This window comes from Heteronotia binoei, chromosome 9, assembly GCF_032191835.1.
Source record: "Heteronotia binoei isolate CCM8104 ecotype False Entrance Well chromosome 9, APGP_CSIRO_Hbin_v1, whole genome shotgun sequence".
Lineage (NCBI taxonomy): Eukaryota > Metazoa > Chordata > Lepidosauria > Squamata > Gekkonidae > Heteronotia > Heteronotia binoei.
The window spans coordinates 104,074,530-104,102,378 of NC_083231.1; the positions used below are offsets into that span (position 1 = coordinate 104,074,530).

General features: G+C 41.9%; 1 protein-coding gene across 2 annotated transcripts; it reads left to right on the plus strand.

Moving 5' to 3' along the window:
- Positions 1-2: 2 nt before the first annotated feature.
- On the plus strand, positions 3-24,724 carry HELQ (helicase, POLQ like). 2 transcript variants are annotated; one of them, XM_060247106.1, is made up of 18 exons: positions 3-593; positions 2,739-3,474; positions 3,937-4,115; positions 4,927-5,127; positions 6,453-6,525; positions 7,954-8,051; positions 8,630-8,728; positions 9,333-9,478; positions 11,836-12,075; positions 12,727-12,868; positions 14,473-14,577; positions 14,761-14,983; positions 16,307-16,464; positions 17,965-18,063; positions 19,314-19,487; positions 20,590-20,703; positions 23,355-23,489; positions 24,488-24,724. In XM_060247106.1, exons 1-18 carry the CDS (start codon positions 426-428, stop codon positions 24,563-24,565), a joined length of 3,168 nt encoding a protein of 1,055 aa, XP_060103089.1. In that variant the 5' UTR covers positions 3-425; the 3' UTR covers positions 24,566-24,724. The 2 variants fall into 2 exon arrangements, with proteins under 2 accessions (XP_060103089.1, XP_060103090.1); XM_060247107.1 differs by lacking the exons at positions 3-593; positions 3,937-4,115 and having other exon boundaries at positions 3,354-3,474.
- The last annotated feature ends 3,125 nt before the right edge of the window (positions 24,725-27,849 follow it).

The window sequence follows — 27,849 nt, forward strand, 5'->3', positions numbered from 1 at the left end:
TTGCGCATGCGTCGCTGTGGTCCGGCGGCGACAACCGCGGCCATAGAGAAGTTTTGCGCTCTGGCTGTCAACTTCCGCTACCCAATCGTCACACGAGGTTCTCTTTGCTCCCCTCTCCCAGACGCGTCTTCAACCCAGGAAATGGTATATACCATAACCTTAACGATATGGCATAGCCGTTAGGAAGTTAAGCGTTAGTGTCAAGTCTTTCTTTCTCTCCCCCCCCCGTCGCAGTAGTTGGTTTAGTCCCTGTGCGTATTCGACAGAAGGCGATGGACAATTCCATTGTTTCAAGATGGGGGGGGGGGAATGGAGCTTCCGGCTTTCCTCACGAGAAGCGAATCTCATTGCCGACGCTGGTTCGCCCGGTGTGAGACTGACGGACTGATTCCTTAACCGTTGCGGGCGGGCTATGCCGTTGCCTCATGGAGAGCGGCGGGGTCGCCGTGAAGAGGACTCGAGGACGGCGGAGGTCCAGTCGGAGAAGCGACAGAGCCGCTTTGGGGGGCAAAAGGAGCCGAGACCGGACTTGCTCCGGGTCGCCGCCGCCCCGCAAGAAGCTGGGAAGTGGGGAGGAGCAAGACTATCCTGAGGTATCCACGAGGAGAGCCCGGGCGCCGTTCCCCTCTTTGGCTGAGGACTAGCTCCTTGAAAGGCATTGGCGCCCTTCCCTCTGCTCGCTTCCGCCTGTCAAAAACGTGGCCCCTGCATCGCAACCCAGCCTGAATTTTTGGATAGGCGATAGCGACAATACAGGCTAGGCTTTGCTTCAGTCATATGTACAAAGTGGAAATGCAGGATGTACGTGCAACAAAATTGAGTACTGGATCCAGTTCAAGGTGTTGGTACTTACCTTTAAAGTCCTATATGGCCAGGGGCCAGCATACCTTCGGGATCTCCTCTCCCTGTATGAGCCCCGTAGCTCTTTACAATCAGAGACCCAACAACATTTGGTAATACCTGGCCCCAGAGACGTCCATCTGGCCTTGACAAGGGCCAGGGCCTTTTCAGCCCTGGCCCCTGCCTGGTGGAATGAGCTCCCCCTGGAGAGTCGCTTGTTACCGGCCTCTCCCCTTCATTCCATCCCAGTGCTATAAGATCTGCTGGACCTAGACAATAGGTCTTGTATTGTTTTTACTGTTGATTGTTTTTATGATGTAACATGCCCTGAGCCTGTCTTACGGGAAGGGTGGGCTAAAAATCGAATAAAATAAATAAAATGAGTAGATCAGGTAGTCCCTAAATAAGTAACACCTAGTTGCTGTGCTAGGTGTCAGGTGGTAATTATTGCTTCTTTTCATGTTTCAAGAATATGCACCCACTCAGGTGATCTGCAACTTCCTGCAGGAGGCATTCCATTTCCCTTACCCCAATATTTCCCCTTTTTCTGCCCTAAAGGCCCCCCCTGGTCTCTCCCCTTTTCCTGCCTTCTTTTCTCCACATCCACAAGCCAACCTACCTTTATCTGTCTCTCTCCCCAACCCCCCCTTCAATTTTCCTTCCTTCTCCCTGGGAAATCTCTGGCCAAAGTCACACAGTGGGGAACCTGCAAGGACTTGCAGGGGGCACTTTGCGTTTCCCTATATTTTCCCACCATACTGTTTTCTCTTTCTCACTTTCTGGCAGCCCTTGTATCCTCACCTGTCTTTGCTTCTTTCTCCCACCCACCAATCCACCTGCTTTTTATCTGCCTCATCTTTAGCTGCATTTTTAATACAAATGGGGACCTAAAGCAGCATGTACGGTTCTATTCTCCTCCAGTTTACCTTCACAACAACTCTGTGAAGTAGGTTAGGCTTGGACTGTGTGAGTGGGCCAAAGTCACCTAGTGAACTTCCACAGCAGAGTGGGTTTTTGAACCTGAGTTTCCCAGATCCTGGTCTGAATCTTTAACTACTATACCTTATCTCATCCAGTTTGTTTGTTTGTTTGTTTGTTTATTTATTATTTTAGTCTTCCATCCTGCCTTCTCCGCAAGCGGACTCAGGGAGGCTAACAGTCAATTCAAAAAGTTTACAATTACAATTTAAAAACAATTAAATAACAATTAAAGTACATTTCATGATGCTGTTCAACTTCAGTTTAGGCGGGATCTTTCTTTCTTCTAGCGGCCCCGTGGCGCAGAGTGGTAAAGCAGCAGTACTGTGGCCTGAACTCTCTGCTCACGACCTGAGTTCGAGTCTGGCGGAAGCTGGATTCAGGTAGCCGGCCCAAGGTTGACTCAGCCTTCCATCCTTCTGAGGTCGGTAAAATGAGTACTGGGGGGAAAGTGTAAAAGACTGGGGAAGGCAATGGCAAACCACCCCGTTAAAAGTCTGCCGTGAAAACGTTGTGAAAGCAACGTCACCCCAGAGTCGGAAATGACTGGTGCTTGCACAGGGGACCTTTCCTTTTTTTTCTTTCTTTCTTCTGTGGACACAAGGTAAACAAAACATTAAACAGGCAAAACCTCCTCAGGCATGAAGATAAGTGATGGGAAATGTTTCCCCTACTGATTAGGTAGCAACTCTAAATTCTGTCTCAGCCCAAAACTGTGACCTTGCCTAAAGCAACTCAGTGTTTCTCAACCTTAGCCTCCTATCTAAAGTACAGGTATACTATAGTGTTCTAATATTGCAGTAGGGTTCTTGCAAGATCTCCTGAAACAATGTGTGTGAAGTGCTTTGCTGTAAAGTGTTGTGTATAAATTCTTGGTATTATTCAAAACAGTCAAACAGCTCCATGTCTTGTTCTTGTAGTGTAATGGCAGTGAAGATGACTTGTTTGGGGACTACGACAGCTTTTCTGGGAACTCCTCTCTGTTAACCGAAATAGAAGTTATAGAACAAAAGGTTGTGCTTTCTCCTGACTTTGTGTTGGATTCTAAAAGCTTTGAGAGCAGAACTGCTGCCCAGTTACAGAGTGCAGAACAGACATTTTCAGAAAGTATGACTTGCTCAAGAAGCGAAACAGAACATGATTTCTTGAGCTCTGGGAAAGAACAACAGGAGAGCAATGTAAAACCTCAAGATGATGATGATGTTCTAGAATGCCTGCCATCATCGCAGCTTTTATTTCTTAAACAGTCCAATGAATGTTTTGCTGGCCCTGATGCAATAGCAGATGTAAAACAAAAAGACTGTCATATGAATGGCTGCCCTGACACGACTTCAAATCAGTCTTATTGCTACAAAACAGAATATAATAAAGATAATGAACCATCTACAAGTGAACTATCTGCAATTGCTTTGGCTGACCCGAGCAGGAGAAAAAGCCTTAAAGATCTTCTCAAAAGTGCAATGACTGGAAATGCAAGAGCTCCAGCTCCATTGGTGTCTAAAAGCAAAGAGCTCAAGGAATCTGTTGAAGCTAAAGAGACTGGTCATGCTGAGGAAACAGCTGATGCTTCATTTGTTGATATTGGTCCTTTTTATGGTTTACCTACCAAAGTCAAGGAGCTACTGGTAAAGTGTCGAGGAATTGAAAACCTTTATGGTAATACCACCATTGATAAATTCTTACACATAACCTTGGAACCGTCTTTGTACAAACTCCTGTTGAAATCATGACTTCCAGTTCAGTCTTAAACAGAGTGGCATGTCTCTAAATCCATTGTACTAATTGGGTTTAGAACAGTGTGTCTCTGTTTAGGATTGCACTGTAAACCAGTTATATCAATGTAATAACCAGCTTAACTTGAACTTAAACTAGTACATTAGTATAATTTCGGTATGCTGATACTGAACTACCAGGATTTGTGAATGCATTCAAGAATATATGTTACCATAACTGAATGCTTTTAAAAATGATGTAATCTTGAATTATATTCTTAAATTATATTTGATTGAAAAAATAAACCCTTGTAGGATTTTAAAGCAGATCTTTGTTTTGATTTTGAGTCATTATGAATGGTAAAATACAAAAGAAGTGTAAGTAATGTCTTTCTTTTTTTTTCAGATTGGCAGCATGATTGTTTAACATTAGAATCACTGAAACAGAGAAAAAATTTAATATACTCCTTACCAACCAGTGGTGGAAAAACACTTGTAGCTGAAATTTTAATTCTTCAAGAATTGCTGTGCAGGCAAATGGATGTGTTAATGATCCTTCCTTATGTGGCCATAGTTCAGGAGAAGGTGTGATGGTGTTAAGGTTTATCTGTATGGTTTTAAGATATATCTGTATTTTATCTGGACAATTTTCGATCAGGAGTGCAGATTCAAGGAGGAAAATAATATATGCTTAATCGAGAAGAAATTCCATTTAACCAAGAAGGTGTATTGGGGGGGGGGGGGGACAGTCATAGCCCTGGGCTGTATTTCATAGAATCATAGAGTTGGAAGGGACTTCCAGGGTCATCTAGCCCAACTCCCTGCATAATGCAGGAAACTCACAAATACCTCCCCCTAAATTCACAGGATCTTCATTGCCGTCAGATGGCCATCTAGCCTCTGTTTAAAAACATCCAAGGAAGGAGAGCCCACCACCTCCTGAGGAAGCCTGTTCCACTGAGGAACCGCTCTAACGGTCTAATGTTGACCCGGAAACTCTTTTTAATTTCAACCTATTGGTTCTGGTCCTACCTTCTGGGACCACAGAAAACAATTCCGCACATCCTCTATATGACAGCCCTTCCAAGTACTTGAAGATGGTGATCATATCACCTCTCAGCTGTCTCCTCTCCAGGCTAAACATGCCCAGCTCCTTCAACCTTTCTTCATAGGACTTGCTCCTAAGACTGCTGCTGTTTATTTAGTTAGTTTGCAGTTTAGAAATTCCTGTGTGTTCGTATGTTTTTATACTGAGTCCAGGATTTTCTTAGGATTTAATGAATTAAGATTTCATGTAGTTAACTGCAGAGGCTTTTGTAATAAACTGTTTATGGTTTTTGTTTTTAACATTTATTGTAAAATTTGTCTTCTTCCTTTATATTTTTATTATTTTTAGGTTGGGAATTTATCAGGTTTTGGAATGGAACTGGGTTTTCTGGTTGAAGAGTATGCAGGAAGTAAAGGAAAAATTCCACCTGTCAAGAGAAGGCTAAAGAAATCCTTGTATGTTTCTACTATTGAGAAAGGACACAGCCTGGTGAATTCCTTAATAGAAACAGGACGAATCAGTGACTTGGGTCTAGTTGTAGTTGATGAGGTTTGTTATAATACTTTGAAAGCCTTTCTAACATTTTACACATGTCAATTATTTATGGAATCAAAAAGTAGCTCGCGATTTGTCTTGCTTCCACAATCTCTACTCAGCCAGCTGAAAAGCTTTCAAGGCTTTTATAAGAAACTAATGAATTAGTATGATTTAAACATTAATATGATTTAAAGTGTCATTGTGCTCCAAATATATGTTAATTATGCCAACAGTAGTAATACATTTGAACATATTTTATTAGTTCCAAGCATAGTGAAAATACACAGGTCTTATGTCTCTTCTTAAAGATGTTCAGGTTTGGAGAGACTCTTGTGGCGATGTGAAGTGCCTTCAGGTTTCAGCCAACTTATGATGACCCTGTAGGGTTTTCAAGGCAAGATATATTAAGTGGTGGTTTGCCAGTACCTGTGTCTGCAATAGTGACCCTGGAACGCCTTGGTGGTCTCCCATCTAAATACTAACCAGGGCCAACCCTGCTTAGCTTCCAAGGTCTGATGTGGCCTAGCTAGCGTGGCCTTGGAACTTGGAAATACTTGGAAATACTTCAGGGAAAACAAATTCTATGAATATGAAGCAGCTGCTGAGCCAGTAATATTCATTCCTAGTCTTCTAGCAAGGCATTCCACCCTTCCTTGAATGGCATAGTATTTTAGTTTAAGCTCCAGTTTTTCAAAGTCAGCCTTATGACAAATTTATTGCAGTTGCAAAGTCTTGAAATTACCAAGTATGAGTGGCTGTTGCTGTCTTCAGAATCACAGAAAAACTGAATGCAGAGAGATATACTTAGAAATTGAATGCAGAGGGATATACTTGACCAGCATAAAACACTATAACCAGAGAGTTCTGGTGTGGTGATTGATTCAAAACCATCCAAGTCTGCAGATCTCATTGATCACAGAAGGCCAAAGTCCCTACTCCTTCAAGAAATTTCATAAAATTTGCCATTGATCATCATTTTATTCTTACTGGTATCTTACCTGCATCAGCTGAAAAATTAGTAATATATGTAGAACAAACATTAGCTGTCATGTTTAATTGCTGTTCTTGAGAATGCTTTTCAGAATGTTGTGTCTGTTTTTTGGGTTAAATTTGTGCTCCTTTTTTGTATGGGAATAGTTCTGTTCTTGGACTGGAGAAGCTCTGAGCCAACAGACCAGTTAAAAATACAGGAGTCTTGTTTTGACTGAAGGTTAAATTTGACTGTAGGTTAAAGTACAGTAGTCACATTACTAGAATCTTACTGTGATCCATGGTAATATTTAGATATTCGATATCTTGGATTCTGTGATTACTTTCCCCCTTTCTCTCATTCATAGCTCCACATGATTGGAGAAGGAAGTCGTGGAGCCATTCTAGAAATGACACTTGCAAAGATAATCTACACAAGTAGTAAGTAATTTCTGCATAATATCTAGAACTAATAATCAGATACAACATGCGATCTGGTTCCAAGAAGAATCATGAAGAGGGGCAAAATTTGAAAATCCCAACCCTTTAAACTCCCTTTTAGGATTCTCTAAGGTCTTGAACAAGGAAGATTTTATTTATTCTATTCATTTGGGGGTTTTGTTGTATTTATTTACAGAATTTATACTTTGCTATTCTGCCCTCATCAGAGCCACAAGGCAGGTAGCAGGTTAAAACATGCATAATAAAAATACATCTACCATTAAAACCAAACAAAACCCCCCACATGATTCAAACTATTTTTAAAAATTTTAAATACACATTCAGTAAAATACACATGCGTGAGAACAGTAATTAAAAACAGGGTAGGAAGGTGGGATCATGGAAGCAAAGCCAGATGAAACAAGTCTTTACCTGCTGATGAAAAATGGCAACAGACAGGCAAGGAATGGGTTCTATAGTTTCATTGGCACAACTGAGAAGGACCTCTCCTTGGTCGTGACCCACCTAATCTCAGATGGTAGGGTCAGGCAAAGAAGGACCTCAGAAGATGTCACTAGCAATTCGGGTAGGTTCATAAGGGAGTAGGTGATCCTTCAGGTTCTGGAAGGGAGCAAGGCCACAGGACAGCAGTATAGTTTAAATATAATTCCAGGATGGGTAAAGAAAATTAGTCTTTTTCTCCTTCTCCCGAAATACTAGAACGCAAGAGCATCCAACGAAGCTGATGAGCGGTAGGTTCAGGATAGATGGAAGGAAATATTACTTTACACAACAAGCAATTAAAATGTGGAAATCGCTGGCGGAGGATGTAGTGATGGCCACAGAAATAAACAGCTTTAAAGGGGGCTTAGATAGATTCATGGATAAGTCTATCAGTGGCTAGTAGCCCTGATGACCGAGGGGAGCCTCTACGTTCAGAGGCAGTAATCTCCTGAATCCCATAGCCAAGAGGCAACATTGGGGGAAGACCTCAGCCTCTATGCCCTGTTACTGGCCATCCAGAGGAACTGATTGGCCACTGTGTGAGGCAGGATGCTGAACTAGATGGACCTCTGGTCTGATCCAGCAGGGCTCATGTTATGTTCTTACGTCTTCATTCTGAAACTTTCAAACATATCAAGATTTTACTGAGATTTTTTAAAGAGACTTTTCAAGGCTGTATTTTGTGCTGCTATTTTAACAGTGTTCTGTAATTAGGGAAGTGTTTTGAGTACATGATTCTTGAGATGGATGCTGCTGTTATCCTTTGGCACTAATCTTGTGAAGAGACCATTTCCTGTTTTGTTTACAGTTTGGGGTACTTTGACTTACCTTTTCAGTTTTTGTATGGGCTTTGATAGATTCTCATAGTGTGTTCTTAATTATGAACATTCAGCATTTCAAATAATGTTGCTTTACGTTATATAGAGACTACTCAGATCATTGGCATGAGTGCAACGTTAAGCAATGTTGGAGACCTGCAGCAGTTTTTGAAAGCGGAATACTACACCAGTAATTTCAGGCCAGTATGTATTCAAGACCTAAGCTATGCATGAACAGTCGTACATGTAAATTTAATTTGTCGACCTTGTCAGGTTGATGAGAATTGAAAACATATTTTTCATTCTAAGCTCCTAAAACAATTAAACTTTTTTACTATAATGTTTGCTTTCGAAAAAAATTTTCATTTGAAGAAAAAACGTCTACTTTAGGAAAACAATGGGTACCATGTATTATGAGTGATTTTAATGTCTAGCATTTCCAGATCGTTAAAGTTTCTAAAATAGTGTTGCCTTCTTTGGAGCAAACAGGAAAAACATTTTATTAATTTTTTTCCTTAACTATAGGCAAAATTATGTACGCAATGGAAATTCAATTAGACATCATTCCAGGAAGTGTTAATCTATTCTACTATTTTTAGGGAGCCACCAAGAACCATTGATATAAGTAAGAGAATAAACAACCTCAGTGGCTAATTGTGTTGTCTGGAAGCTTTTGTTAATTTTTCAAAGCATCAATCAGATCGGTAGGTAGGTAGAGAGAGAGATAACGTGCCAATTCAAGTCATGACATTTTGTGATTGTTGGTAACTTTAAAAATCTAGGTAGAATTAAAAGAATATGTTAAAATACAAGACAGCATCTATGAAGTTGACAGCACTGCAGAAAACGGCTTTACATTTTCACGTCTCCTTGATTATAAGGTAATATATCTAAGCATTTGAACCTTTTCTTTTCTGTAGATAATTTATTATTCAGTCAGGCTACTTACTTCAACATTTTCCAATGATGTTTTTCCTTATGTCTTGCACAAATAGGGAACTATCGAGAAAAAATTCATTAAGATGTTAACAATCAAAATAAATCAGCGGTCTCTATTTAGTTTCTGAATTTTTTTTTTGGAGGGGGGGTTAGTCTTTCCCAGTGCAATAATTTAGAGGAATATATTGTTTTAAGTGTATGTTTTACCAGCACAGGCTTGTATGGCCCTTGGCTTTAGTATCCTCAGGATGTATAATATAGGACAAGACTACGTATAGTTTTTAGTGTTCCATTTCATTCAAGGGATGTACAGGACAGTCTTAAGAATGTGCAGTCCAAATTATCGTACTGATTTCTGTGTAACACTTTCCAAGGAAGCATGTGTAGGGTTGCAGTCTTTAAAAACCTGAGCAATTTTACAAACTGAAACTTCAGCCCTAGACAGATTTATTCCTTGTCAGATGTAGTAAACCTTGGCATAAATGTTTTGATGACTGAGGCACAGCCCTAATGCAGATTATAAACCACGATGTACAATACCTTCAGTATTCTAGTAATCTTCAGAAGATAGACCCAGATCATCTTATTGCCTTGGCAACAGAAGTTATTCCAAAGTACTCCTGCCTCATCTTTTGTCCCACTAAAAAGAACTGTGAAAATGTAGCTGAAACAATATGCAAGTACTTGAAGAGGTATGTTGTCTGTATGTGTTTAATAATTATTTCATAATTTAATTTGAGAGTTGATTGGTGGAAATGGCCAGAGTGTTGGAATTGTTTTGGGAAGAGGTCAAGAGAGTGTACCATGACCATCACAATTGCACAGTATGTTGCAGCATTGCATCTGGAGCACTGACACACCTAGAAACGATGACATTACTATACCAGGAAGAATTGCGTTTATGAGAGACATTAACAGTATCATACAAAGTATCATGTGTCAGAGGAACAGATAGAGACATAACAAGAGGAACTAAGCCATTAGGGTTTAAAAGGAGGCATCATGAAGCTGAAATTTATTTAATCCTCTGACATGAATAAATGGCTTTAGTAACATTTCCACACATTACAGTTTTCTCTCATAATATTCTGCAGAGATCTGTGGCATCCCAGCATGAACCTATCCAAATTTGGAAATGGTTTGGGAAAGAAGTTTCATCACCTAATTGGTTCATTGCTGTCACTGATGGCTGGTCTAGAAAGTGGTACTGTGTGGTTCATGGAGAGTCACGTTCACAATTACCATGAACCAAAAGAGCCATGTGACCACTGTATACCCTGTGAACCACCCCAGACACACACTACTATTAAATGTATAAGTAGAACCTTTTAAATTGACAGCATACCTCTGAGAATGTCAGGGTGTTTGTCTCTCCCCACCACTATTGAACTTTAGACGGCCCTTATATATGTGGAGTGAGGGGAAGGGCATAAGCCACAGTAGCTCTTGTTAGAGAGTGAGGTTGGCAGCATACCCGGAGGAGAGCAAGATGTGTAGTGGCACAAGGCCCACAGCTCAGGGATGGTCATCGTTTTTCTGTCTTCCAGTCTGTATGCAGGGGGCTGTTCCACAGTCCACTTGCCTGCTTGTTGGGAGGGCAGGATAAAAATGAAAGTAAACAAACAAACAAACCATTTGCCAGCTGTTGGGGAAATGAGGAGGGCAGGAACCTTTTCATGGACTCCCACCCCCACTGTGTTCATGTGTGGGGGGAGAAATTGGCTTCCCAATTGCATTGAGAGAGAGAGAGACAGTTGCTTCAAAACACCTCTTATTTGTTTAACTTCAAACCCAAATGTAAAACCCTTTAAATATATAAGAATCTACTATACAGCATACAAAATAAATCAAAGTACCGTAATCAAATATCTAATTAGAGTGCACTGTAATTTTATAAAAGATATATACTGGTTATTCTGTCAAGACCCATAGCACAAGGTGGTTGGCCAGAACAACCCTGAGCAAGACTAAATTCAGACATTAAGTCCCCCCCCCCCTCCTTAGGAGTCCATGTAACTGTCAGTCAACTCTGTGACGAGCATCTGGCATACATCTCTGACATGCATGACAAAGCTCAGTCCATTCTTTCTCTTTGGGGAGGTCAGGAGAGTCAGAGAAAGCTAGGGTAACTCAGAGAGTCAAAGTCAACTAAGAGAGTCCCAGGAAGCTAGGCTCAGATACTCCCATCTATTTAGTTTGATAGTGTAGAAACATTCCAAAAGGTAAAAAATCATGTATAGCATTGTTTATACGAGGAAGGTCACATCACCAGAAGCATCCTAAAGCCTCCTGGGAAACAGAAGCAATTACTAGAGGCTAATGTAGAGGCTAATTACTATAGAAATTGAATTAATAGGTTTAGTAGAGGAGTGAGGTTCAGTCCAGGTTCCAATTCTGCCACACCAGCCACAAGCCCTACTGGGCTGGGCAGTGACCTGGCTCATTTCCCTGGAATATCCAGTGTGTTCCACATTGGGGAACAGTGCTCAGAACAGCCACAAGTTGCATGTGAAATGAGCCACATGGGCCTTGCAAGCCCTTGAGTACCATGGGTCTACAGAGATAATGACTCTCATCCTACATATATTATAAGTACAGGTGTCTGACTAGCAAACTTTTGTAATAGTACACATCTGCTTATCCACCTGATGTTTCAAGACCTGATACCTTGAAGCTCACACACACACACTGATGAGGAGAGGAGTCCTGGAAGGCCCCATTAGCTGCATCCCTGTGAACTACCTTCAGTAAATCTAGCTGTTAGTTAAACAGTCACACCTGTGTTTGCATGGGTTATTACTGCTGGGTGATAAGGGAAGTAGTTGATCTCCGGTCCTTTAAACATGGGTGAGGGACAAGAAATGTCACATCTGCATGGACTGTTTTACAGATCATGTGCACCGTGATTTATTCATCCTGAATGAACAACAACGTGACCACCTGGCCATAGTGAAGGAAGCACGGAGCCATAGCCTCTTTCGAAACCACATGTGCAGATCCTGAGCTGTTTTCCATATGAGTACAATCTGATTGTCATTTTCTTCCCTAGAGAGTATAAAACCATCAGGGACAGGGAAAAACGGGACCTTATTGAAGATTTAACCAACATTTGCAATGGAAGACTTTGTCCAGTACTGAAGCGAACAATTCCTTTTGGAGTTGCCTATCACCACAGCGGCCTTACCAGCGATGAAAGAAAACAAATCGAAGAAGCCTATTCTTCAGGCATCCTCTGTCTCCTGACCTGTACCTCTACCCTTGCGGCTGGAGTAAACCTGCCAGCTCGAAGGTGAATCAAGCTTCTTTTTTGTTTAGTTTTACGCTGTCCAGGTTCAGAAATATTTTGAGAGGCTGAAAGCTTATACCCAGAGTAAATTTGGTTGGTTTTAAAGGTGCCACTGAGCTCAAACTTTGTTCTGTCTCAGAGATATAGTTATCAGTACTAATTGGAGTAATCTGAGGAGTTTAATTAATTGATTGATAACATTTATTAGCTGTTACATTGCGGTGTAAATAAAACACCAATTATAAATGAGCACAATTTAAAATCACAGTTAGAACTGCTGATTACTAAATTAAATTAATCAACTGATTCATAAAAGGAAGCCTCTCACTGTTTCAGTGAGTCTCCCCCCCCCCCCCCCATCTAAATGCCTCTCTTTGTATGTTCCACTGCAACAGCCACACTTATCTCAGCAAAGACTTCTGCAGAAGGGTAAAAGGCCTTATTCAGTGCTTTAGCATATCATGCATGAAACAATGTGCATGTTAACAACCTTGAGGAAAGTAATGGTTTCAGAAATTATTTGCATACTTAATTGTGTTCTGGAATGTTTAGTTATATCAGACTTTAGGAAGATAAAATAGCTTATTTTTTATCTTGAAGAAAATGCCCATGTATCAGTTCTATAATTAAAATACATCTTTGCTGTTTTCTTAGGGTCATCTTAAGAGCTCCATACGTTGCCACCGAATTCATGAAGAAGAATCAGTATAAGCAGATGATTGGCAGAGCCGGTCGTGCTGGCATTGACAGTGCTGGCGAAAGCATTCTTATAGCGCAAACAAAAGACAAACAGCTGGTAACTTGAGCAAAAAAGAATGGAGATTTTTGAGACTTCTGAATCATCGGGATAAATCAATTATGTAGCATAGGGAGGAGTTCAGTGTTTGTTTTTTGTTTGTAAAAAGACTCTCTTTTTAGTAAGTATATTTTAAGGGTACTTTTTTATTGAGTGTAATAACGACAAAGCCCAGCTACTCTCCTTCAAAGCTAATGGTATTTCATCATTAAATAGAGTTGTGGCTAAATAGTGTTACATCCTGACTTTCCAACTTGTTAAATTATTTTAATATGTATCTGCATGGACTTAGGGTAAGTGGCTACCTTTATAAGCGCAAGCTCATGTGAAAAATTAAAGTGTTGATTTTAAAGGCATATATTTAAAAGATAAGTAGTCAAGCATTTTTAAAAAAAACAGATATATTGCTAAAACATATCCTTGTTCTTTCTTATTCAGTAAATCCTTACCCAAATCAGACTGTTACATATCACTAGAAGGGGTTCAGACAGTGGAAACCTGGAGGGAGAAGAGCTGTCTCATGTGTCATTTTTTAAATTTAGTTTTGCTTGGAATTTTTGTTTACTTTGTTATATTCCCTGTTGTGGATCAAAGGCATCTGATGTTGTTCTCACCTTCATTTTGACCTCACAACAACCCTGTGAGGTAGGTCAGGCAGAGTGTGACTGGCTCAAGGTCGCCCAACAAGCTGCTATGGCAAAGCAGGGGTTCAGACCTGAGTCTCCCAGATCAAAGTCAGACACTAACAACTACAGTGCTGTAGCTCACTAAGATCACTTATAGTAGGGGTCCCTGTCGTGTCTATGAGCACTATGGCACCCACCAACACCTTTCCTGGTGCCCATCAAGTGTTTTCAGAAGTGGGTGGGGCCACTTGGGGCTCTCAGCCAACAGGGCTTCTGGCTGCTGGAGATCTGATTGGCTGTGGAGATAAAAATAATGTTGAGCAGCAGCTGCCACCAGTGTTGGTTTTATTCTCTTTCATTTTTCTTTCCCAGGGTATTTTTTACAATTACCCCCCTTTTCCCTTCCACTCTGGGTGTGGCATTTTGTAGTTGCCCCAGTCACTCTCTCAGAATTCCAAAAGTGCCCACATGCTGAAAAAGGTTGGGGACCCTGATTTATACTTGATCTTTCCAAAGTAATCAAGGTGATTAATAGACAGCACTCAAAACTACTGTAAAACAATGCGCAACTACAGTTCTAGAATTAAATAAAAGCAAAGAAACTAGACTATGCTATCCCATAGCAGATTTGTGGAACCAGAAAATCCTGGCCTCAGGGAAGTTTTCCTGAATACATGCATATCAGGTAACTGCCAGAAAGCCAGGCAAAGGTGCGCAATCAAAACTTTCAAAGCAGATCATTCCACGGACTTGGAGTCACCAGTGTAAAGACCCTGTTTTAGCTGCAGATAGACTTTCTTCCTTTATAGAGCAGGGCCCCCAGAGCATGAGCTTCCTGAGCATAATTAAGAGAGAGTTTCTGGAGAGGTGTAATAGACAAGATGCTGTTCTAAGAATTTTGGGTAGAAATATGAATTGTTTATAGCTTTCTCTTTAACTTATGCTGTTTCATTGATTACATATTATAATTTCTTAAAGGTTCGAAACTTAGTACACAGCCCTTTAGAAAGCTGTTACAGCAACCTCTTGCTTGAGCGCAACAGAGGAATTCGGAGCTTGATCCTCTCTTTAGTAGGCTTGAAGGTATTTCGGAAATCTTTTTTGTATGCTGTAAAATTGCTTGACTTCATTAAGGGGAGTGATTCAGGGAGGGAAGCTTCAGTAGGAATAACAAAGAGCCAGGATCTGTTTTTCTTCCACAGTTCTAAACTCTGGAGGTTTTTTGTAGATCTTAGTCCAGCTTGCCCTTCTTCTGTTCCACTATAGGTAGCAACCAGCCCCGAAGAAGTTAACCACTTTATGTGCTGTACTTTGATTAGCATCCAACCCCAGCTTCTGCCTAAGGGGAAAAGTCTGTGTAATGTAACTGTGGAGGCGTTGCAGTGGTTGAAACAAAATGGGCTACTAAAGGAAAGAGAAAAGTGTGAGAGTGAACACCAACTGCAGCATAATTTAGAGATCACTCACCTGGGTCAAGCCACTTACAAAGGTAAGATGTCCCTGGCTTATGTGCTAGGAATAGTGCTCCTAGTGCTGCTTACTGCTACTGTGCTAGGATCATTAGGCAGCACAAGGTAGCTGCTTCAGGAGTAATGAAAGGCAACAAAATTGTCCATTATTTTAGTGTGATTGTGTTTTTACAGAAAGGGTTTCACGTGTGGATGTTTTCATCTCAGGCCTCAAAGTGTCATGGAGCAGCCGTGCATTTAGGGACCTTAGTTTTCACCTCAAATCAAATTCCTGGCAAATTCACCTTAGCTTCAGTGGCAAGTCTTTGAGAAGTGTGGTTTTATGAGTGCCCAGTAGGGCTCCCAATAGCCTGGAGAAAAAAACATCCTGGGATGCTATTGGCACAGGTGACGTTACTTACATCCATGCCATTAGGCTGCTTTTATACATTTAGCTGCTATTAAAATGACGGGATTTTTTTCTCCAGGTTGTTGGCAACCCTTTTTGCCAACATTCTTTAATTTAATTTTATAGGCCAGAAACCTCTTGCTCTGTATCTTTAGTGAGAGCGCTTACTTATCCTTTAACAAATGGAGGGGCATTGTAGCAGTCTCAGTAGTTCCCCCCTGCCCCCCCCCCCCCGCATTGTGGCGTATTGAATTTTTGTAAAGGTATGAAAAGGCAGTGTTTCCACAGCCCTTTACCCCTACCCCACTCTGGAATCAAAACTCATGCTCTGTCCATTACATCTAAATTTGTGTCTAGCAGGGGCGGTTTGAGCTGGAACACACAAGAACGCAGTTCCAGTTGGCTTGGCGTTAGGGGATGTGGCCTAATATGCAAATGAATTCCAGTTTATGTGCTAGGAATAGTGCTACTATTGTGTGAAGCAATAGTAATGTCAGGGGGGGTGTCCTAATATGCAAATGAGTTCCTGCTGGGCTTTTTCTACCCAAAAAGCCCTGGAGTCTAGTATCAGCTTAGAGACCAACAAGATTTTTGGGGTATGAGCTTTTGGGTCAAAGCTCCCTTTGTCAGAGCTTTGATTCTTGAAAGCTCATAGCCCAACGATCTAAGATGCTACTGGGCACAAATCTGGCTGTCCTGCTACAGGCCCACCTGACTACTCTCTGAAACAGTCCATTGCATGAAGATGAGGGAAGGGTCTTAAAACTAAAGCTTGAACTAAGAAGTAAGCAGTGCTTTTAACTATATGGAAAAGCACCTGGGGCTAGCACATATGTTTAGGTGCTGCAAATGTCATGTTCCCAAGAGGGAAAGAAAGTTAAATATATCTGCACAATATGCACATGTACTTAGCGTGGTACACTGTATGATGTTTGCTTGTTTAAATACATCTCAGGTTCTGTTGATCTGTCATATTGTGATACACTCTATGGAGACCTTAAGAAAGGCCTTGAGGGGCTAATCCTTGAGAGCTGCCTTCATTTACTCTACCTGACAACGCCGTATGATATGGTTTCCCAATGTAACCCAGATTGGATGATCTATTTTAAACAGGTAAGGCTTTTAAAAAACATTAAGAGTTTTACGGTCTTGCTCAGAGGGAAAAGGACATCCAGGGAACCTTTGTTAGCTTTGCTGGCTACATTGAGACATCATGGCAAACTGTAGTTACATGCAGCTGGGCATGTACAGAGCTTGTTGCTGTGCTTCCGTTTCCTCCTTCACACTGAATTTATTGAACACTTCCTGTTCCAGTTTTCCATGGTTTTCAAATGCAGGCACAAATGCAAATGTATTCCCACCCTTAAGTAAAATTCTAAACCTTGGTATAGTTCCAGTTTAGAATCCCAGTTTTTACAGAATAAATAAACTCCAGTTTGCAGAGGAATCTGCATTTGAGTGTTATGCTAAATTGGAGCTCAGTCAGTCTAGGAAATTTTCAATCAGTTTCTATGCATGAGAAGAAACAGGAAGTGGGAGAAATGGGGTGATAATACAAGCTTGCTGACAAGCTCTGTTCATCCCCCTGTCGCAATTTAGTTGTGTTTTGTGATGTTTGAATGTAGCCATGGTGAAATGGCTGGAGTTGTGTCTTGGTGCCAGCCCTCTTGAAGGGCCAACATCGATTTTCAAACGTTTCAGTTTCCCATTACAGCCACAGGAGGAGGAATCTGTACCTTCCATGGAAGATTGCTTCTTGCACCAGCCCTCTGTGCATTCAGGTGATGTCAGAGAAGACTTCAGCCATTTCATCAGAGCTTGCAAGTGATACATCCCTTGTCTCATTGGTATGGCCAGACTGCATAATTTCAGGTTCCTCCTGGAACTGAAGGAAACATCTACCATGTGATTTCCAGGAAGCTAGCTGCAAGTTTCCCATGGATACTCTTGGGTGCAGGGGAGGGTGGGATAAAAATCTAACAAAATAAATAGGTGGCTTGGCCTTAACCCTGTAGGCTGTTTTGTCTGTCTTTCTTCTAGCAAAATATGTCTTCTTGAAATACTAAATGACATATCCTAACAAGGTGTTAGAATCATAAATATTGCCTCCAGGCAATGCTGTGAAATACAATGGCTCTGATCCAACAGTAGTTAATCCTATCCAGGTGTTGAAAGCTTAAGTTAGTCACAGATCATTGGTTTGGTTTGACTGTGACTCAGGGCTTAAGAAGACAAGACTCAAGAGAACAGCAGTCAGATTTCCTGACCTCTTAATGTCACTGAAAAGCTGTGTGTGGGAGGGGAATTTGGATTGGGGTTTGGCAGGGGGATTGTTCTGCTTTGTGCAATTTCTTGGGTAGATACGGGGAGCCCAAAGCATTTATTGACCCAATTTTTTGTGGGGGGGGGGGATAAATTGCATCCCCCATCCCAAATGCGCAGCCACTTGGTGAGATTACTTTCCATTTCTGAAGCAGCTTGGAGGGTCAAGAGGGCCACATAGAGCTCTGTGCGAATCCTCACAGGAGGACAGGTTGTGCTCTGCGTTCTCTGTTAACATTTGCTGCTTAGAAGTATTCAGCTGAATTTTTCAATCTGAATTCTGCTTTTTAGTATAATCAGCTGACCCCAGTAGAACAGCAAGTAGCAGCTGCGGTTGGAGTGCCAGAGAGCTTTATAGCAAAAAAGGCTTCTGGACAAGCCATCAGGAAGGTAAGAGAGATCTCTCTCTCATAGGAGGTACTTTAAAGGCAGTGGAAGGCAAAAATACTTTCCTCATCCATTTTTACCTCTCTGTCTTTTTAAGACCTCTTTCCCTTTACATTTTATCCTGTCCCTCCTCCAAAGTAACCCTGTGAAGTAGATTAAGCTGAAAGAGATTGACTGGCCTAGGTTCACCCCACTCCTCCACGTTGGTGGAACGACCTTCCAGAGATGGTGCGAGCCCTGCGGGACCTGAACCAATTCCGCAGGGCTTGCAAAACATTTCTTTTCCAGCTGGCTTTCGAGATAGAACCTGATTAATCCGACGTGTGGACATTTAGCCATCTTGTGGATATTATGATTACAGTATTTTAGCACCTATTTTATGTATTTTATCTATTTTAAATAATTTACTATGTAATTGATATATTTAAAATTGTTTATATTGTTTTAGATGAATCATGGGATCCCCATGTCTGTTAGCCGCCCTGAGCCCGCCTTGGCGGGGGAGGGCGGGATATAAAAATAAAGATTATTATTATTATTATTATTATTATTATTATTATTATTATTATTATTATTATTATTATATGTTATGGCAAGTGGGCTCTCCTCCTCTATCTTGATCTAACACTGTAAGTACTGTGCAAGACTGGCTCTAAAATTCTTAGCTGGAAATGTGTTTTATAAGGTAGACAGGGAGTATATAAAGCAGTTTCTAAGAAGTTTTGTAGCTCCTTATAAGGAGTTTTATAAGGCAGGTAGGCGGGGAGTAGATTTACATGTAGAAATGTGTTCTGTAAGGTAAACAGGGAGTATATAAGGCAGCTTCTAAGAAGTTTTATAGCTCCTTATATACTCCTTGTGAGTATATAAGGCGTTTTATAAGGCAGGTATGCAGAGAGATCTTCATGTGGTGGTGGAGGAAAGTGCTGTCAAGTCACAGCTGGCTTCTGGCAACCCAGGGGGGGTTTTCAAGGCAAGAGGCATTCAGAGGTTGTTGCTCTTGCCTGCCTCTGCATCATGACCCTTCCCTATCCAAATACTATCCATGGCTGACCCTGCATAGTTTCCAAGATCTGATGAGACTGGACTATCCTGGGCCATCCAGGTCAGGGCACATCTTCATATATTGCCATGGAAATGAATACATTTAAGGACTATCCCTTTCCCCCATTGTTTTAGGGCTGTTGAAAGATGCAGAAGGCTTACATTCGGCTGTGTCCGTAATTTTGAACTAAAACTAATTTTGGTTTTAGGATGTGGACAGCAGCATTGTCGGTAGACTATACTTGTCCTTTGTTCTTCACGCACTATTAAAAGAGACCAACATATGGAGTGTGGCAGAAAAATTTAACACATCTCGTGGATTTGTTCAAACCCTCCTTAATTCAGCTGCTGCGTTCTCCTCCTCCATTCTGCATTTCTGTGAGGTAATGTATGACAGCTTAATACTTAAGTGATGGACTTCCTGTATATGAACGAGCCAGTTTGGTGTAGTGGTTAAGTGTGCGGACTCTTATCTGGGAGAACCGGGTTTGATTCCCCACTCCTCCACTTGCACCTGCTGGAATGGTCTTGGGTTAGCCATAGCTCTGGCAGAGGTTGTCCTTGAAAGGGCAGCTGCTGTGAGAGTCCTCTCAGCCCCACCCACCTCACAGGGTGTCTGTTGTGGGGGGGAGAAGATATAGGAGATTGTAAGCCGCTCTGAGTCGCTGATTCAGAGAGAAAGGCGGGGTATAAATCTGCAATTCTTCTTCTTCTTCTTCTTACATTGGGTCAGACAGTCATGCAAATAAAATGTTAGATTTGAGTCCGGTAGCACCTTAGAGATCAACAAGATTTTTGGAGTACAGGCTTTCAAGAGTGTAAGTTCTCTCTTTGTCAGACACCAACACAGCTACCCTCTGAAACTATGCAGAGAAGTACCTCCTTCCCACCGCCTGCTGTTTGAGATGTTGGAAAATTAACCTGGAACCATCTGCACGCATTCCCTGCTCTGCAACTAAGCTATTGCTCTTCTGTTCCAAATTTGCTAGGGTTTTTTTATTATTATTTTAATTCAAATTTTCCCAATTGCCCACAATACTTTCCCCATCTAATGCCAAAAGTGAACGAAGCAGTAGCTCATGTTTGTTCTGTTTTAATTAATTCACATATTAGAAATCCTTCAGCTAATAACAAAGGAGCCATTTCACTGTTCTATTACAATATGGTTTCCATGTATGTTCTATCATCTCTTTGCCATCAGTTAATTATCAGGAAAGAATTTGTTGGCGTTGGCTGTTTCTGTTGATACCTTATCATTGCGATTTAAGGTGGTGCCCATGTGATCCATTTGAAAGGTTATTGGACCCTTTGGTTGTTCACATTTAAGTCTTACCTTATCTGTAATTGAAGGATAACAATGACTGGTATACAACATTCCAACTTCCAGAAATATATCAGGATTCACTCAGCAGTTTCCCAAACCACCAACGAACAAATATTGCATTTGTGTTGTATTTTAATATTTAATATTATTTATGTTTCCAGGAACTGGATGAATTTTGGGTTTATAAAGCTCTCTTCATGGAACTTAGCAAGAAATTGACCTATTGTGTTAAGGCAGAGCTCATTCCTCTTATGGAAGTGGCAGGAGTTTTGGAGGTGAGCAAACTTTAAATGTTTAGGTCCTTTTCTAAACACTTTTGTGCAAAAAAAAATGCAATAATAAGTACAGCTTTTCAGAAATTCAAAATAAAATTTCTAAAAGATTTTTAAAACATCTTCAAAAGTGAGCATTATGCAACCCCTAAGAACAGCTGCAATTCCAGGATAAAATTGAAGGAGCATATGCCAGAACTTTTGCGAAATGTAGGCATATTTTTTTTAGTAATTACAGTTTGCTCCTGTACAGTAGCCTCTTGGTCATTGAAACTTATAGATGCTTTTCCCCTGGCAGTATCCCTCAGGGTTCATTTGGGCTAGCCTCTGTTTTGGCATTTGACCTTTGGACTTCTGTGTGACCTCGTGTCACACCCCAGCAGGGACCACACAGGGTTTCCCAGCTAAGCTTCATTGCGCAGTCACAACAGTAAAGATCCAAGCCTATATAATATACGCGTCAGCCTCACATAACCCAAATCAGAATTATTTTTTCAGAGTTATTGATTATATTCTTAAATATAAAGTATCCTCGGAAAATGATTTTATTAAAAAAAAATCATTAAAATAGTACTACTAGGTAAATTTTAGTTGTATTACAGTAATAATATTGGAACTTCTCTTATTTTCAAACTATTAAAAGGTCATTAACATTTTTAACATATTGTCTAATGTTTAAGAGCCCCGTGGTGCAGAGTGGTAAAGCTGCAGTACTGCAGTCGGAGCCCTCTGCTCACAGCCTGAGTTCGATTCCAGCGGAAGCTGGTTCAGGTAGCCGGCTCAAGGTTGACTCAGCCTTCCATCCTTCTGAGGTCAGTAAAATGAGTACCCAGCTTGTTGGGGGGGGAAGTGTAATGACTGGGAAGGCAATGGCAAACCACCCCGTAAAAAGGCCTGCCGTGAAAACGTTGTGAAAGCAGCAGCATCCCAGAGACGAAAACGACTGGTGCTTGCACAGGGGACCTTTTCTTTCCTTCCTAATGTTTAAGAGGGGCCCACTTCATCAGAGGACCACAGGGCCCACTTGCCATTGGGCAAGCTGACGCCCTGGCCAGTCCACCACTGCCAGTAACATCTTCAGGGTGCAAGTTTTGGAGAATTAAAGCTCTCTTCATCAGACACAGTAGAACAGAAGTGTAGATCTGAGGCCTTTTATCCTGGTCAGAAGGTGGGTGGGGCGTTGCAAAGGATGCAGAGGGTACAATGCATATGGTAATCAGCTTGATTAGAGCAGAGGGGAAATGCTTGGGGGTGGAAGATTACAAGCAACTCGGGATCACAGTGGAAAAGAACAGAAATAAGCACTGGAAGGGCTACTATGCTTTTTAATGAAGTTACATTACATATAGCCTTTACATCTTAAGTAGATAACAAAGACAACACAACAACAGTGTGATTCTGCAATGTAAATTAACGAAAGTCCCAGCCTTGTAAGGCTGCAGAGCAGCTTCTGTAATGAACTGAGGAGCATCCAGATGTAAGCCTGTTTTGTGGTTAATCGTCCTCAGAAGGATATTCTTAGTAAGTTTTCCTCTGTGGTTATTTCCCTAAAATTAACCATACAAATTACAGCATGAAGGCCACTGCATAGCCCTACAGGAATAAAAACTAAAGCGTTTAGACTTACCTATTATTTATAGCTCTGCATTTATATAGGAAGCAAGCCAGCCCTTTAGTTTTTTCATAATATGGTGGCAATCCTTCCATTCTAACCAGGCCTTTTTTGGTAGAAAAAGCCCAGCAGGAACTCATTTGCATATTAGGCCACATCTCCTGACACCAGCCAGTCGGAACTGTGTTCCTGCTCAAAAAAAGCCCTGGTTCTAACAGCTGGCAAGATGTTCTCTAAATACACAGATAACAGTGCCCTTCTTAAAATAAACTCACCTTGGTAATTTCATGCAGCTGTGTGTGAAACTGTCACATGTAACTTCATCATAAAACATCATGGCCATTACTCACAGTGAGCAGGTAGAAGATTAACATTGGTTGTGAGATAAAAATCGTAAAACCCCTAATCAGGTGTGTGTGTGTCCATTGTTCTGAATTTATGAATTAACTTGAGTTCAACAGTCTCCCTTTGAAATGTCTTTATTTGAGGACTTCTTTTAGATCAGCAATGGAATGACCTGAAAGACATTAAAAACTGCAACACACAGGAATCAGGGAGAACATTTTAATCTTCCAGGTTCCTTACCTAAGAGCAGCAGTCAACTAACAAAAACATTTCAAAGGGAAATGTCACTGTAAGACCGCTGGACTCGAGTTCAAGTTTCAAAACCTTTAATGGCATAATAGCTATTTTCAAGAGCCCTGACTATTAAAACAACACTCTGTTTCAAAGAATCCTGTGCCTGTTTAATATTACAATATTCACAACAACTTTTAATTGAGGCTTATGAGAACTGTGGGAGATGAAGCAGCTCCCTATAGTATCCCAGTCCTTAGTGTGAAAGATGAAAGAAAAAAGAAAGAGGCAGTTATTTCTGCCAGTGGAGTTACTGTGTAATCTCTACGAAATGCCTTCAGTGTCCCAGCCAGAGTAGCAGGAGGGGGATGGCTAGAAGTGCAAGAGGTGGGAACAGATGCTTGTTGCTGTTGTTGGGGATGCTGCTTCTCATCTCCTTTCATTAGCGTTTTGGCCCTTTTTGCAGGCCCGAGCCAAGCAACTCTACAATGCAGGATATAAAACGTTAGCACACTTGGCGAATGCAAATCCAGAAGTGCTGGTGAAGACTATTGAGCATATGTCCAGACGTCAGGCTCGGCAAATAGTTTCATCTGCAAAGGTGAGCAAAAATTTCTGTGAAAAGCTCCAAATCTGACACTTTCCAACTGATAAATGTTTTCAGCCGATCTGGAGAGTAGATAGGAAGTACCGGAGAATCCTGATCCTTTTTTGGAATACAGTTGCATTATGATCAACCAAGTTAATGAGGGATCTTTAACAGGTTACTTTGAGCAGGGTATTCTTGCTTTATGCCGAGGTAATGTTCTCCTGGCTGGCAAAGAAACCAAGGAGGCCCTGCTATGCTACCAGAAGCAGTGGATTGGAAAAGAACCTGGGGTAGAGCTATGCCTATCCATGAAGCAAAGTAGGGAGCTTTCCTCCATTGGAATAAGAACCAAGTCTTCCAGCTTATCGCAGGGGAGTGGTCACATTCACCCCACTGCCACCGCCTTTGGGGAAATGTTACCTGTGATGAATTACCTGTATTATACTACTCCTATCATAGACATTGTTAGAGTGCATGTAGGGAAGAGCTTGCAAAGACCCCCAGAGGGGTAAACGTGCATCTTGGTGTATACCACCTGCCTACAGCCCATTTGTCAGATCCTTTTGGATAAAGTACAGCCCACCTGCTCCTGCCTGCAGAGCTCTATCCCTTTATGTGGAAAGCCCATTCTGTCAGCTGTATTATAACATGGTGGGATTTTGGAAGCTGCTTATATTTAGCTTTTCACAGGGCTTTTTTTTTTGCAGCAGGAACTCCTTTGCATATTAGGCCACACACCCCTGATGTAGCCAATCTTCCTGGAGCTTACTGCAGGCCCTGTAAGCTCTTGGAGGATTGGCTACATGAGGGGGTTTATGGTCCAATATGCAAATGAGTTTCTGCTACAAAAAAAAGCCCTGGCTTTTCACAAAGATCAGGTTAGTTCTTGCGCCTGCTTTTGAGTCTTCATCTTGGGGAATGGCCACCTTTCACACACACACTGCACTTAGTGCATCTGGGAAGTTGTATTATCAGAATAATTCGACCTCAGATGTTGTTTTGGGATACAGATGCATCTGGCTGAAAAGGCAGAGTCTTTACAAGAAGAGGCTGAAGCACTTCTGCGAATACCTGCGGATATTCCTTGAAGCTTTCGGATCACTCTTCAGTATGAACGTGAAAATCAGACACTTAATTCACAACTCTCTCTCTCAAAATATATAAATATATCAGGTTGTAAATATATATCTTTGTAGTTTGCTGTATATAAACTTGATTTTACAATAATAATAATCCCCCCCCCAAAATCCATCTCTGCTTCCCTTTCTGTACATCTTAAAACAAGAGTGCATTATTATGTGCAAATGGAAGCTCATAGGGTTTGATCTAAACAATTTTTAAATGGTAGAATGGAAGTCCTTCCCTCCACTTCCACACACAACTGCAGCTCATTGATCTTCACAAAATGCTACCGCTGGGGATAGGAGAATGACATCAGCTGCAAGAAGGGGGAATCAGTGGAAATGGCCATTTTAGTCCTGATCCAACCCATTATTGGGCACCTGTCCTTATTAAATACCTCCATTATGTATCTCCATTATAAAACCCTCTTCTTGCTGAATCTAGAGTAATGCTCTCCCTGTATGAGCCCCATAGGTCTTTATGATCAGCAATGGAGAAAGCAGCGGAGGCGGCAGGCGCTTTTGCAGGGCTTGCTGGTGCTTTCTTTCACCACCACCCCAGCACTAAAGCTCTGGAGAGCTCTGGAAGGCCGGCAGAGGAGCGCTGGCCTCCCCACGGCTTTTCCTGTGATCGGTGGTGGGGGTGGGGCTGGAAAGAGCCCCAGGAGGAGCCAGTGCTTCACGGGGTGGGTGGGAGGGGGAGGTGCTGTGGAGGGGGGCAGGGGCCGCCAGAGCAGCGGGGAGAGGGGGGCTGCCAGAGAAGTGGCAGCAGAGAGAGTGGGGGGGGCCCTCTATCTGAAATTTTATTCCCTGGACCCCCTCACCGAAAATTTTCTGGCTATAGGCCTGCTGGCTGCACTTCCACTTTCTCTCTCTCTCTCACTTTCACACACACACAAAGCAGCCAAAATAAACACCGTTTCGAAGCACACACTTTGTGGTCTCACTGAGGCAATTTACTCACCATGGGAGATTGTTGAATGCTGTACACTCAACCAAGTTCTTCAGACAACACAGTGGAACCAGAGGTTCTCTCTTACTTTACTGTGCAAATGACTTCTGGAGGGGCTGTGAAACAAACAGAGGGAGGAGACTCCTTCCCTTCCTCACAACACCCATATTGATCTGCAGGCTCACCCTGCCCTCATTCAGCCTAGCTCCAGAGTTTTAAAGGCACACATACCTTTCAAAAAGCAAGCCCTTCCAAAGTCTTCTAAGCCAGGGGTGTCCAACTCATTTGTTATGAGGGACAGATATTCACCTTTTTAGGCCTGGCCATGTGTGTCATAAAATGTAATGCCAGGTGGAACCCCCGCTGGGACCTGGGGACTGGCAAGCCTAGTCACCCGATTAATTTTATGGCTGAGCAGGGATCCAAATCCATGTCTCCCAGACATGGGTTCAGTGTTTTATGCTACATGATTTCTTCATCTAACTCCTCTCAAACTTCTGCCTATGTAATACTTGCCAGTGTGTCCTTTCCAAAGGAGGGAATCTCTTGTTGATCAAAAACTGGCTAATTAATAGGAAGCAGAGAGTGAGTATAAATGGGCAGTCTTCGCAGTGGAAGACAGTAAGCAGTGGGGTGCCGCAAGGCTCAGTACTGGGTTCCGTGCTCTTTAACTTGTTCATTAATGACTTGGAGTTGGGAGTAAGCAGTGAAGTGGCCAAGTTTGCAGATGACACTAAATTGTTCAGGGTGGTGAGAACCAGAGAGAATTGTGAGGCACTCCAAAGGGATCTGTTGAGGCTGGGTGAGTGGGCGTCAACGTGGCAGATGAGGTTCAGTGTGGCCAAATGCAAAGTAATTCACATTGGGACCAAGAATCCCAGCTACAAATACAAGTTGATGGGGTGTGAACTGGCAGAGACTGATCAAGAGAGAGATCTTGGGATCATGGTAGATAACTCACTGAAAATGTCAAGACAGTGTGCGATTGCAATAAAAAAGGCCAGCGCCATGCTGGGAATTATTAGGAAGGGAATTGAAAAATCAGCCAGTATCATAATGCCCCTGTATAAATGGATGGTGCGGTCTTATTTGGAATACTGTGTACAATTCTGGTCACCGCACCTCAAAAAGGATATTATAGCACTGGAAAAAGTGCAGAAAAGGGCAACTAGATTGATTAAAGGTTTGGAACATTTTCCCTATAAGAAAGGTTAAAACTCTTGGGGCTCTTTAGCTTGGAGAAACGTCGACTGCGGGGTGACGTGATAGAGGTTTACAAGATTATGCATGGGATGGAGAAAGTAGAGAATGAAGTACTTTTCTCCCTTTCTCACAATACAAGAACTTGTGGGCATTCACTGAAATTGCTGAGCAGTCGGGTTAAAACGGATAAAAGGAAGTACTTCTTCACTCAAAGGCTGATTAACATGTGGAATTCACTGCCACAGGAGGTGGTGGCGGCTGCAAGCATAGCCAGCTTCATGAGGGGATTGGATAAAAATATGGAGCAGAGGTCCATCAGTGGCTATTACCCACAGTATATTATTAGAACTGTCTGGGGTAGTGATGCTCTGTATTCTTGGTGCTTGGGAGGGGCAAAGTGGAAGGGCTTCTAGACCCACTTGTGAACCTCCTGATGGCACTTGGATTGTTGTTTTTTGGGCCACTGTGACACAGTGTTGGACTGGATGGGCCATTGGCCTGATCCAACATGGCTTCTCTTATGTTCTTATGTTAATTCCAGGGGCTAGCTAGATGGCGGGGAGGGACATCCTTCTTTCTAGGATGCTGCAAAAGACTGTTTATATGCTAGAATTGTCGAGCAAAGCACGTTTAATTCCTGTCTAGTCTTTTGGAAGCTGACCTCTTGGCCATCAGTCACATCCAGTCATTGTAATAGTCAAGTCAGCAGAGCTTCCTGCGATGTGAGCCTCAGACGGCAAAAGAGTAATTAAAGGAAAGGAAGTTAGGTTTCAGCAGGTTACCTCCTTCTAACTCTTGTTTACTTTGCTCTGTGATTGGTTAGAAGCAGTCAAACCTGTTCCAGGAAGGAGGCAGATTCATTTGCAGGTTGTGTTTAGTTAGGGTGAGTTGTCCAAGCTTAAAAGATCGACTTCCTGCATTCCTGTTGACAGCATTTGTTGGAAAGTATTATTAAGTATAATCTGAAAGAAGTCCTCATTGCAGAGTAGCAAGTGTGGAGTGGGAATGCAGAGCAGCAGTGTTACAGGAGGCCTTTAAATTCAAACCATTCCAGAAAGGCAGCTGTATTAGTTTGTTCCAGCAAAAAATAATCATG

Bases quoted from the DNA above. Each gene is read 5' to 3' on its own strand.
- HELQ (XM_060247106.1), top strand. From the start codon at position 426: ATGGAGAGCGGCGGGGTCGCCGTGAAGAGGACTCGAGGACGGCGGAGG. The intron at 20,704-23,354 runs GTGAGCAAACTT...CCCTTTTTGCAG, and splicing joins AAGTGGCAGGAGTTTTGGAG to GCCCGAGCCAAGCAACTCTA. The intron at 23,490-24,487 runs GTGAGCAAAAAT...TTTGGGATACAG, and splicing joins AAATAGTTTCATCTGCAAAG to ATGCATCTGGCTGAAAAGGC.